Below are 12,487 nucleotides of genomic sequence, written 5' to 3'. Positions count from 1 at the left end.
CCATCTAGTTCCAGAACATTTCATTACTCCCAAAGGATACTCAAAGCCATCTCTCCTCATGCCCAGAGGTGTGGGGTTTAGGGGTGGTGAGAAATTCACCAGAGACAGACTGGAAAGCAGAACAAGCAGAGGTACTGAAATACACCCACAGCGGGTGGGTCAGGAGAGGTCTGCTGTCCCAGTGGGTCAGCTCCCTGGGCAGGGATTGAACTCGTGCTGCAGTGGTTTCAGATAGCTTCATAGTGCTGCACTGTAACCTGTTGCTCCACAAGGGAGGTCCTTCCCCCACGTCTTAGCTATGAATCGTGCTGCAGTGAACAGTCAGGGTCACAGGTTTTTGTTTAAATATTTGTTTTCAATTCTTTTGGCTATGCATCAAGGAATGGAATTGCTAGCCAGACACGGCAAGTCACTCATTGTATAATTCAGTTCCTAGAAATATTGGGACAGGCAAAGACAGAAAGCAGGATAATGGCTGCAGGTTAATGAGAACTGAGTAAAGGGGGCATGAGGAGAGATGGCTTTGAGTATCCTTTGGGGGTAATGAAATATTCTGGAGCTAGATTGTCCTGATGACTGTGTGACGTTGTGGACATAGGAAATGCCACTGAATTGTGCATTTTAAAAATTTCAAGTGGTAAATTGTATGGTACATTTAAAAATTGATGTATGATTCATCTTTAGTTCTATAAAAACGCTTAGGAATTTTACCAATGCAGATGTCACACTGCCTCCTCCCTTCTCCCTCCACCCTTTGTCTTGGTCTCCAGCCCCAATGCTGATGCTGAGTGGGGCCCCAGGGACCTCCCTCTAAGAAACACAGCTGGAGGGCTTGGTAATCTTTTATCTCTGCAGGATTTTTCTTTGGAATGGACTTTGCTGTTACTTAATCTGTCCCACATTAAAAACAAAACCAGAAATGAACAGCACAGAAAATTCGATCTGTATCTCTTCCAATGAACTAGGATTTTAAAAACAACTCTAAAGTTGCCAGAGGATAGATTTAAGGAGCTGGAGAATTCAAGCATCTCAAGAGGTCCTTTGGACAAATTTCATATCCCAATCTGGCCTTTCGGATATTCTTGAAACTGACTGAATTAGGACAGTGGTGAATATGAAAATTACCAGAGTAGTTATTTCAAATGCCTATTTCTTGACCTCAACTCAGACTCTGACTCTACTGAAATAGAGGTGGAGTAGTGGGTGGAGTGAGGTGATGTTGGGGGTGCAGAGATAAGGAACCTGTATCTTTTACAAGCTCTCATGGTATCCTGACATAGCCAGATTTGAGAACCACTGATCTAGACCAGTTCTGAGCTGATTCATTATGACTTTCCCCATTCATTACAACTTTTTCCTTGGTGTCTTCTTTTCCCATTTGTGACAGATATTCTACAGCTGTGTGCTCTGTAGACCACTGTGAGATTAAATGTTACCTTCATTTTTCTTCAGACAGCTTCCCCAGCAACATCTTTCTACACCCCTCCTCCTCCACAGCAGAGTGAAGCTTTAATCCCTTTTAGAAGAACTGATCACACTGCCTCACTTTGCTGTCTAGGTCTGTGGGAGGAGCGTGGTATGAGCCACACCTGTTATCTTTGACCTTGCAAGCCTTAGAGAGGTCTGATTCCATAAGGCTGACTGGTTAGATTTCTTAGGACTTCATCTCTTATGTATCCTACCTGGAAAGAAGCTTTTTATTTATTTTTTTAATTTAAAGATTTATTTATGTTTGTATACAGAACTGGGGTATAGGCCAGAGGTGCAGGGACGGTGAGAGGATTCACCAGAGACAGAGTGGGGAGCAGAACAGGCCAACTAACAGAGGACACTGCTGAGGGGAGCAGCGGACAGGTCAGGAGAGGTCTGCTGCGCCATGTGGGTCACCTCCAGAGCAGGGGATCGAACTCGCACTGAAGCAGCTGCAGCCAGTTTGCAGTGCTGAGTCCTAACGTGTTGTGCCACCTGGAAAGAACAAGTTTTATTGATGCACCAATACAAGCTACAGCCTCGCTTCCCAATCTGCATAGAACAAACAGGGCATTCCCAAAGGAGAAGCTCCTTTATGATTCTCAGGTGGTGCCTCTGGTGGTTTCCACGAGAGTCTGCAAATCGGAGTGGTCTTTAAATAGATCTATTTGATTGGGGGGGGCATAGTGTGCAGTGAGAAGGCAGATGTGTGAAGAACACTGGGTGCTACCCCTGTAGCTGTATCCCCAGTTTATTTGGGCCTGAGTGGGGTGAGAAGGGGCTCTCTCCAGGGCATGAGCTTCCTGAGGAACAGCACCTCACTATTTTACACCCTGACATTTTACTCCCCTGTCTTCTCCATCCCCCAGCACACAACACAACAGTGTGCCAAGTGAATGAGCTCTGGGTTTGAGGTTAGAAACTTGCATTCAACTCCTGATGGTGCCTCTTGGCAGACAAGTTTCTGGGCCTCTTCTTCATCCTCATGATGGAAATATGAATTATATTATACCCTGGGTTGCCGCAGAGGTGGTTGTCACGGAGCCAGTGAATAAGGAGAATTGTTTAATATGTCCTATAGGAAAATGATGCAGTTTGATAGATTAGACAATAACTCCATTGTTCTTGTTGTCAAGATCTCTTTTAAGACAGAAAGAGGTAAAGGGTGGCACAAATAAAGCACCTTTTCAAGGTAGTCATTGTTCTCATTTTTCCAGGAAGAAAACCAAAGATTTTGAGATTGACATGTTCAGGATTCCAAGCCACAACTCAGGGCCAGGTCAACGAAGCCCCCCCCCCCCACACACACACACCAAGTCCTCTTTCCTCTGATCTTGTTTGCAGGCACTTATACTGGGGCCAGGCTCTTAGAAGAGACTTCTTTAATGAAGGCCAACTCAGCAATATTATTTCAAGGGCGAATATGAGGTCTGCTGAGTATAAAGACCACCCGATTTCTATGTAACTACTCCACCCTATTAAGTGGCCTGCCTTACAGACTAGAAAATTTGTGTAGGTTGCAGGGACACTGTCGTCTCCAAACTGTTCAATGAATCTGCCTGATCTGGCACCTTCTGACTAAGACCTCAGTTCCCATCTGAAGGAAGGGTAGTGGTGCTGGTTTATTTTTGTCTCCATGACAAACCAACATTGAAGCTCTGATTGCCAATTCTTCTTATTTTTTTTTAAAGGGGAAAAAAATGTAAAACTTATTTTGGGCGCTCTCTATTCTCTACTTTTAAATAATGCCTAACTAAGGGGAGGGAATTTGGACTGTAACAAGAGAAATAAGAGAAGGTTCTCTGTTGGGAAGTAATTCAAATCTGTAGCAGTTCAGTTCAGTAGCAGGAGCTAAAGAAGCAGGTGCCATCACCTGCTGAGCCAGTAGGCTCAAGGGCCTTTATTTCACATGACAGACAATCAGTATCCACACAAATAAAGACACTAGTTAGAGAAAGAAAAAAAATTCAATCTGATGTTGCTGAATTTTCCCATGTTCTGTGGTATTTGGATAAAATAGAATGTTTCCTTTTCATCTGCATGTTCGGTATGATGTCAGTCAACCTGTGTCAACCAACCTATCTGTGTAACTTTGACCATTCACTCTGGATTCTTGATTCGTATACTTAGGTTTTAATCTGGATTACGGATAAGGATTTGGTGATGATGGTGGTAGTGTGGGTTTTCAAAGTTTCGGGTGTTTTTTATTGTTTTGTTTTGTTTTTTTTAGCACTTTGGAGTGATTTTACCTAGTAACCCTACAGATGAGGAAGGTCTGGCCTCTGTAGCTCCTTACAAGTTCCCCCATGGGTACTCCCACCCAGGGCCTTCTCGTTGCTGTGCGCTCCATCAGGAGTGCCGTCCATGTCCACAGGCTCGGACTCTCTCTCCCTCAGCCCTGCTCATATGTCCCCTTCCAGACAACCTACATAAATAGCATCTCTATCATAACCCTTCCCCTGACTTTGTTTTGCTTCGTCTCATGTATCGCCACTTGACATATCTAGCAACTGGTAGACATTTCATCTTTCTCTCTTCCCCAGTAGATTATAAAGCCCGTGAGGCTTTATAATCCTGTCTCTTGTTATCATCTGTGTATGGCTGGGTCCTTGTGCATAAATGCTTTGTGATGAATCAAGTATTTGCTGGATTCACGCCACTGTGCTGAGTGCTAAGGATGGCTGATTTCATGCACCGTGTCATTTAATCCTTAAATATTCCTGTGAATATTTGACAGGGTAAATATCATCATTATTATCTTACGGATGTGGCGCCTGAGGCCCAGAGGGTGGTTCCCAAGGTCTAGGAACTCCACAGAGTGACAGAGCAAACATACGAGCAATATAAGTCCAGTCAGGAAGAAGGCTACACAGGAAAGGTTCTTAAAAAAAGAACATTTCAAGTCACAGCTCACAACTAGTGAGAAGGAGGTGAGGCCATGAGAATAATATAGCAACATGAAATGTTGTGAGCCAAAAGGAGATGAAGTTTTGTTGCAAGGATTAAATGAGTTCACATACATACACATAGAAATAAAGTCATTCATTATTTTCTAGCATTATTTTCTAACACATAAAATAATAATAGTATACAAAATCATATATCTCTGCACATATATAGATTAGGTGACAGTGAGTGCTGTGGGGTGGGCAGGCAGACTGGGGTTCTTCAATGACGGCATTAGAATGTGGTAGGGAATTTCTCTCCTGGTGAAGCTTGCTGATGGGCACAAGGGGGACAGTCGCCATGGCCCTGGTAACACTCCCTTCATCCACTTGAGTCGTTGATGGGGGAGGCAAAGGTCTATCGTCCCTGATTCTCTTGATAGGTCAAATGCAGCTACCTAAGAAGTGTTTGCCATCAAGAGTCCCTATTTTAGATATGCCTCTTAAAGCCCATGGTGAGCAGCTTATAAGTCAGAAGTCATTGGCTTCCAGAGCGTTTTACTCTAGACAAGACTGATGGAATGTTTACTGATTCCTTTTGGTGAAAACCAATGAAAAACTCAGTATCTGCCTGCCTCATACCTGGCGTTTCTAGACACAGAGAATTCTCCATGAAGTTTAGTAACAGGTCCACAGACAACCAATAACAAAATAATGAGAGATGTCTTAAGACGGAAGATCCTTCTGGGTGTAAAGGAAGTCTTTGAAGTCTTTAACATCTTAATGATGGGATTAAAAAAATTATAAAACTTGCGCTCAGTTCAGATAACCTGAAAAGCAGCAGGCAAACAAGCACTCCTCGCCTCCCCAAACCCCATATTCTGAGGGCACTGTCGCTTAGCCTGCGCTGGCCAGGCATGGAAGGGAGAGATGTATGGGTAACATCCAGGAGAAGGGATGCTTATGTACCCCACCCCCCACCCAACAGATGGACAGCTTCCTCCGCATAAGATCCTGTGAGTGGCGCTTCTCTCCAGGGCTCTGAGTGTGGCAAGCCCACCCCACATGGAGGCCTGCTGCCTCCATGACTTTGGTGACTAAGCTGAGGCAGGAGTCTGTTTCCTGGAGCTGTTGCCTAGGTGGCTTGGTACACACACGAGTCAGCTCTGCCAGCTGCTTCTGGTCTTGGGTGGGGCCCCTGAGTTTCCCCTCAAACAAATCTCAACATTCGTCCATTTTTTTTCCTAAGTGCTCAGTACCTGAAGCCAGACTGCCTGATCGTTACCTTTCAAATCCTGTGCCCGCCACTAACTGGCAGTTACTTAATGACTGAAAGTCTTAGCTTCCTCACCTAAGAAACAGGGTGCATGAAAGGTTGAATTTCACAGTAATGACTGGAGGATTCTACAGAGCAGCAGATCACAGCTCCACGCTTTCATGCTCCGGAGCTTCGTAAGTGCCCGTGAAGACCAGCCCTGGCCGCTGCTGCCCAGCAAACCCAGCTTGAAACTGTAATTGTGCAAGTTTTATGCCTTTTCTCTCGTCCTGACTGTTCTCAACTGATTTTGAGTGGAGATATTTGTTTTCATGCTCTGGGCAGCTATACATCAAAACCCCGAGAAGGGAAGATTCAAGAATTTGATTCACTTTCAAATAACGAGAACTAAAGATGATGAATTTGTTCATGTTGAGTAGCAAAAGGATCCTACTTTATTTTATTTTTCATTTTACTTTAAAACAAGTTCCAGCTGGCATGAACTAAGATTCAAAAACCCAGCTCTTGCAGGCCAGGTGAGTCATAATAATACATAGGTGTAAGTAACCTGGATCCTCAGAGTCTAAGCAGACAGTGGGGATTAGGACACAGAATGTTTACCAGGGCAATTTTGTTCTTTGTGACATGCATTCCTGTGACAGTCTGGTGAAATCTATGCATCTTGTCAGCATAATATTTTTAAATGTATTCAGTAAAATACATAGGATTACAAAGGAAATCCATTTTATCGATGTGTAGTCATCAGCAGAGTAAAAGCTTGTTTGGGCTGTAGGAAATGTCATGGTGTCTGGGTGGGATTAATAGCAACAGTCATTTTCAAGTGTAATGGATGAATATAATCGACATTTTCTGATGATCTGCATTTATTCTAACATGACAAGAAAGTATATGTGATTTCTGTTGGTAACCAAAATTCTGGTATTGCTTGCTGTATAGAAGGAAATGCTGAATTCAAGTTTGGGGTTAGTGGAAATAAAGATGCATGTTTCCCTGCCTGAGCACTACTCTCTGGGCACCTCTAGAATTGCTTGGCCAAGGAGCCGTGACTTACACTGTCAGCCTGAGGAGAAGCAACTCCAGAAAGGAGGCTGCAGTGAGGTGCTCCTTAAGCATTTTCCCTGTGCACCAGTTCTGTTAACAGAATGGTCCTAGGGATTCTGGGTGGTTCTAGGGATTCTAGGGAACCTAGGGAGCTGGTACTTGGCCCTCAGAAATGGCCACTGCTGGGCGCTCCTTCCTTGACTTGCTCAGCAAGCCTTCTTTCAGAGCCCTTTCACTGCAGCGCCCCTGCTGGCGTCCCTTTGATTTACAAGTGCAGGTTGGACACCCAGACACCTGCTAGCAGTGTGGGAGCTGGGCTTGGGAAGAAGAGAGGAAGGAGGTAGAAATTCCCCCAGAATGAAATGATGTCAAGTTTGGGGAGGAGTGACGGAAGCTGTGCTTCATGGTTCAGAGTATGTCACTAGATTAAGAAGTGCCACCAACATACTCAGAGAAACGTGCTCATAATAGAATTGACTTAGTCGACGTAGCCTAGCATCCTCTAGATATTTGCTCGAGGAACCTGAGCATCTGAGGAAGGCATTACACGCTCCTATAGAGCTAGGCTTCCGTGGAGTGTGTTCAGATAAGTAAGCATGCCTGACATCTTTAAGTTGTATATTTCCAATTTTATTTTATTAAGGTTTAATTTGGTTTATCTTTGTGGTCTCAATATTCAATAGATCCTTTTTAGGAGATATAATGGAGTGTGTGTGTATGTGTGTGTGTGTGTGTGTGTGTGAGAGAGAGAGAGAGAAAGTTCAATTTATTGATTACATCGTTCAACTGTTCTTCCTTATTTGTCTGTTAGGTTTGTCCAGTTCTAGAAGAGACATATTGAAGTTTTCCACTATACGTGTTATTTTTTTGATCTGTTCCTACACCTGTAATACTTTTTGCTGAGGTGCTATGCTATTGGGTGCATAAGGCTTGTCATAGCTACACCTTTTCACACATTGTGCTTTTTACTCAAAGAATGTCCACTCTTATTTCATTAACCCTAACCTCTTTACCTTGTTAACAGTAATCTTACCACTTCCCTCTTTTTCTTTTTTTATTTACTTGGTAAATCTCTTTTCCATCTATGTCCTGTGCCTTTCCTTTGCATTTTGAAATTGCTTTTCTACTTGATCTTTCTTAATGCTGTTGGCTAATTGAATTGACCATGTACCCTCAATTCATTTACTGAACTTAAAAAAAGTAGTCAGTAATCATAGTTTTAGATCAGAACTTTGTGTACCTGAGAGCAAACTTCAGATGTGTTCTTTAATTTTCTGTTCAAATGAATGCCTCCAACACAAAGTCTGTCCATTTTCTTCATTTCCCACAGAGATCTATCCTTTGGATGTGTTAGTTTGCATCCTGGGCTCCTTCTGGCTCAGGCGCAGCTGTGGGGTTACTCAGTGCTCCGTCACAGTCACAGCTGAGCTGACGTGAACGCAGGATGGAAAACATCACGTTCAGGGGGCATTGGCGGGGGCTTGTTTTTCATCTCCCATGGGGCTTTCAATCCTCAGTCCACAGTTGTGCTTCTTTGGGACTTATTAGTGGAGCAGGGGTCATATTCTGTAATGTCAGAGGAAGAGGCAGGTGGAAATCTAGGATTCTCTGTGGAGTGAGAATCCTTTCCAGCACCCAGAGCTCCCAACTTCGACTCTAGTGTTTTCAGCCTCTTTTTCCAGCCCTGCAGCACTAACTTGTAGCTCAGCCCACACCTCACCTACCTCAGTAGGGGCAGGCAGATTGGGTTTGGGAGGAACAAGGCATAAATGGCATATAGGGTAGTTCTCTCCAGAATCTATTTCTAAACCATTATGACTTTATAAAAAATGTCAGTCATGGTCATTTCAAAAATGAAACAAGCAGCACAAAATTATACAGAGTCTAAGAATCATATTTCTGTTCATTCTTCCAGAGTTAGCCACTTAATAGGTTGGTGAGTCTTTCAAATTTTTTAATTTACACAAACATTTCAAGGAAACAAAAAACACTCAATATGCTGTTTTGCAAATTGCTCCCCTTAGTATGTTAAGGACTTCCTGTATTTCCTGCGTTACTTTTAATGGCTGTGGTTTTCAGCTGTGAAAATATTAAAATGTATTTATTTTTAGTAAAGAAGAACTGGGGTGTCTGGGAGTGTGGAGGCTTGAGAACATTCATCAGAGACAGAGTGGGGAGCAGAAAAAGCAGATCTACTGAAATACACTGCTGAGGAGGACAGTGGGCGGACCAGGAGAGGTCTGTTGTGCCATATGGGTCAGTTCCCTGACTGGGGATAACTCAGGCCATTGGCCCTCGCTGGTGGCGCAGCAGGTTAGGACACAGCACTGCAAGCTAGCTGGAGCTGCCTCAGTGCCATTTCAGTCCCTAGCCTCCCCAGTCCCAGAGGTGATCCACATGGCGCAGCAGACTTCTGACATTCCCGCTGCGCCCCTCAGCAGTGTACTTTGCCTATCCGCCTGTTCTCCTCCCCACTCTGTCTCTGGTGAAGCCTCTCACAGCCCCTGCACCTCTGGCCTGTACCCCAGTTCTGTATGCACAAATAAATAAATCTTTAAAGAAAGAAAGAAAGAAAGAAAAAACTTTAGTCATCTCCATGATAGCGCTAAGACTTAACCTATCTGCCACCAGGGTTTTAACTTTTCTTTAAATTATTTTTCACTGTTTTTGTTCCATTTCCCACTGAACGTTAGCCCTTTTTTAATCTGCAGAAGTGGTTCTAACTTAAGGAAGTTAGAGTTCTGCCATTTATGCAAAAAATGTATTTATCTTCTGCTTTTATGGTGTTTTTAAGTCTGTTATTTTTATCAACCTTTAACCTTTTTTTTCTTCAGGTTTCATCTCTTGTTTGGAAATATCTCCACTTGAAAATGATAGCTGTACAAAGAGATGACTCTGGTTTTCCTTCTACAGATATGGTTTTATCTTTCACATACAAATCTGGTCTATCTGAAGTTGAGTTTGATGTAAGAAGTAGAGAAGGGTCCAGCTTAACTTGTTACATTTTTCTTTATTTCATATAACCTAGTTAATTCATCATCATAGTAGGGTCCATCTTTCTCCAACCGATCTAAAGAATAATTTCATCATTAGCCACATTCCAGTGTTGCTGAATTTTTTGTTGAATGACTTAAGGCTTGTCCAAGAGAGAGCCTCACACACGATGCCCCCTGAGAGTTCAACTTGTAAGGCGCCGGGACCATCTCTAATGGAGCGAAGTCTCTCTTGCCTCTGTGCCTGGCTTTCCTTCCATGCTCATCTGCCTTTTTCTTTTTGGTGTTACAGATATCTGAGAAATACGGGTTGCCTGTGGAGAAGATAGCAAAGCTTTACAAGAAAAGCAAAAAAGGGTGAGGACAAACTGGAATTTAAATTGACTTCAAAATCAAATTAAGTCTACACAGTGCCTTAAAAAAATACTGTTTTTTGTTTGCTGGTGTCCACTTTTCATAAAAATCACGTGTCATCTTTCAAAGGATGGCTGAGCAGCTGCCGTCTAGGGCACCATCTTTACTGAGCAAGGAGGACCATGCTCATGCCTGGCAGTGATTTGCCTGAGACATCCTATTTCAGTGACAGGGTCGCAGGTGAAGTGGAGGTTCCCGGAGGTAGTGAGGACTCTGGGAGCGTGACAGAGTCCCCCTCTGCAAAAAGTAGATGTAATGGGAATCACAGGCAAAAAGTAGATGTAATGGGAATCACAGGCTGCTCTTGGAATCGCTGTTACAGAACAGAAGGAATTTAGGGCAAAGGGGATTCTTCAGAGGTCATGATTCACAAGGTCATCTGAAGGTCGTTGGCCCTGCTTGTTCTATTTGTGCAGAACAGTAGTTCTCACTTACTGGGTATCAGTTGGTGCTGGGCGCCTGATACATGCTTTATATGCACTTCTCTATTCCTCGCTACTTTATGAGGTAGATTCTATCCTTAATTTACAGATGATAAAACTGAGTAGATAAAAGTCAAGCATCTTGCCTAAGGTCTCATGTTTAGTAGACAGGATATTTGAATCCAGGCCTTGAAGTTCAAGAGCTTGGTCTCATATTCTGCTGTCTGCCTCCTCCATCCCCTCCTGAGGCTGCCTGTGATGAGGTTCTAAGAGTAGAAGCAGTAGGAGAGAATCTTCACTGGATCAGCTTCAGGAGCTATTTTCTACAAAAGAAAAAAAAAAAAAAAAAGAACAATGACAAAAGCGTCTGTGAGCTCTACTTTCGACCTGTTTCATAAAGGGCCTTGAACAGCTGGGCTGCTGAGTGACAGGCCTCTGGGTTGATGGGAATCAAATTGGAAATTTTTTCCCCTCGAAAAGCTCACAAAATGCCTACTACACTTTCTCCAAGGTCAGTGCAGTAGGCTGCCTGCATCCCTTTGACAGTGAGATGTGAGTGAAGTTCCGTTTTATTGTTAAGCAGAAATCTCAGTGCAGATGTACATGCCGCTGGTAGTAACGTTTCACTTTCATTGAGCGCTGTGTGTCAGGCCTGCCCATGTTTCATTCTCATTGTGATTCCCTGAAACTGGGTTGTTATTTTGTTTTTGCAGAAGCCTTAGGAGTTGAGGCTTCTAAAGTCTAAACCACTTGCCTGATGGTTTATAGAATCGTAGAATTGGGACTTCATCCTCAAACTAAGATTTGTCAGAGTTCAAAGAACTGTCTAGCTCCAGTCCATCTAAATTATGGACAGACCCCGGAAGTTGTTGGTTTTCTCCAAATTACATTTATAGTGAACCAAGGAGTAGGTCATAGAGGGTAAAGTGTGAGCTTCAGAGTGAGGCAAAATTAATTTCAGCTGTGAACTTGCTGGGTGAACTTGGGGGAATGACCTGACCTCACTGGGCTCAGTTTTCTCAATTACAAATTAGCGGTGGTCACACCTGCCTGCCAGGTTGTTGTGAGGATTAAATCTGAGGTCTCAGAAACATTGGCCATATTCTATATTCAACCAAGGGCAGATGCCCGTCTTGTTTATCTTCTCCTAAAGACAGAGTACTTTTTAAAAATGTATTTTCAAGAGGCATGGCTTAATGAAAATAGTTCAGACTTGACAGTTTGGACCCCATCCCTGTCAGTGTCTAACTGTGATTTCTGACACAGATTTCAATTGTCTGGTTATCATTTTACCAACCTATAAAGCAAGAGAACTGACTTAAATGATCTCTGAAGTCACCAGGTTGGTTCTAGGAGAGTGAGTCTCTGCTCTTCTCAAACTGGTTTTAGGGGAAAGAAAATATGAAGAAGGTGTTTTTTCCCTCCCTGTCTGCTCCTTGCTCTACCCGCACCAAACCTCACTTGCCTTTTCAGAGTGTGTTGTTCACAGCTCTTTGTTTCTCCTCCACCTCTTCCCCAACCCTGGCAGCATCTTGGTGAACATGGATGACAACATCATTGAGCACTACTCGAATGAGGACACCTTTATCCTCAACATGGAGAGCATGGTGGAAGGCTTCAAGATCACGCTCATGGAGATCTGAGCCCTGGCCTGGCTCCCCCTTGGCAGGAGCCCTCAGTGCCTCCCTCCCCAGGAGAGACGAGGCCCCGGCCCCCGTCCCGAAGCCCCACCTCACCCGTCTCACACTGCTGTTACATGACTGTGCTGACGGGGACAAGGCCCAGAGCTCCAGTCTGTGTCAGCACGCTCAGCCCCACCCCCAGGGTCGGTGACTTGGGCCTGCCAGACCCTTATTTATTGTCCACCTGGTGGCCCCACCAGGACTCTGCAGGTCACTCTTGGCTCCCGCTGAGACCATCCAGAGCCTCCACTTCAAGGAAACACAGCCAATTCATTCATCTCGTCCCTTCTCCCAACTTTTGAGT

General features: G+C 43.9%; 1 protein-coding gene across 1 annotated transcript in view; it reads left to right on the top strand.

The window, feature by feature from the left end:
- Nucleotides 1–12,153, top strand: part of GRHL2 (grainyhead-like 2 (Drosophila)) — a 126,605-nt gene extending 114,452 nt beyond the window's left edge. The window contains exons 14-15 of the mRNA XM_004680005.2: nucleotides 9,958–10,022; nucleotides 12,030–12,153. Coding sequence (XP_004680062.2) covers nucleotides 9,958–10,022; nucleotides 12,030–12,144 — 180 coding nt within the window. The 3' untranslated portion in view covers nucleotides 12,145–12,153. The remainder of the gene's footprint in view (nucleotides 1–9,957; nucleotides 10,023–12,029) is intronic.
- The last annotated feature ends 334 nt before the right edge of the window (nucleotides 12,154–12,487 follow it).

Source organism: Condylura cristata, unplaced genomic scaffold (genome assembly GCF_000260355.1).
Source record: "Condylura cristata isolate star-nosed mole 26May11 unplaced genomic scaffold, ConCri1.0 scaffold00009, whole genome shotgun sequence".
In the NCBI taxonomy this organism is placed as follows: Eukaryota; Metazoa; Chordata; class Mammalia; order Eulipotyphla; family Talpidae; genus Condylura; species Condylura cristata.
This window is presented reverse-complemented; position numbering and strand designations above follow the sequence as displayed.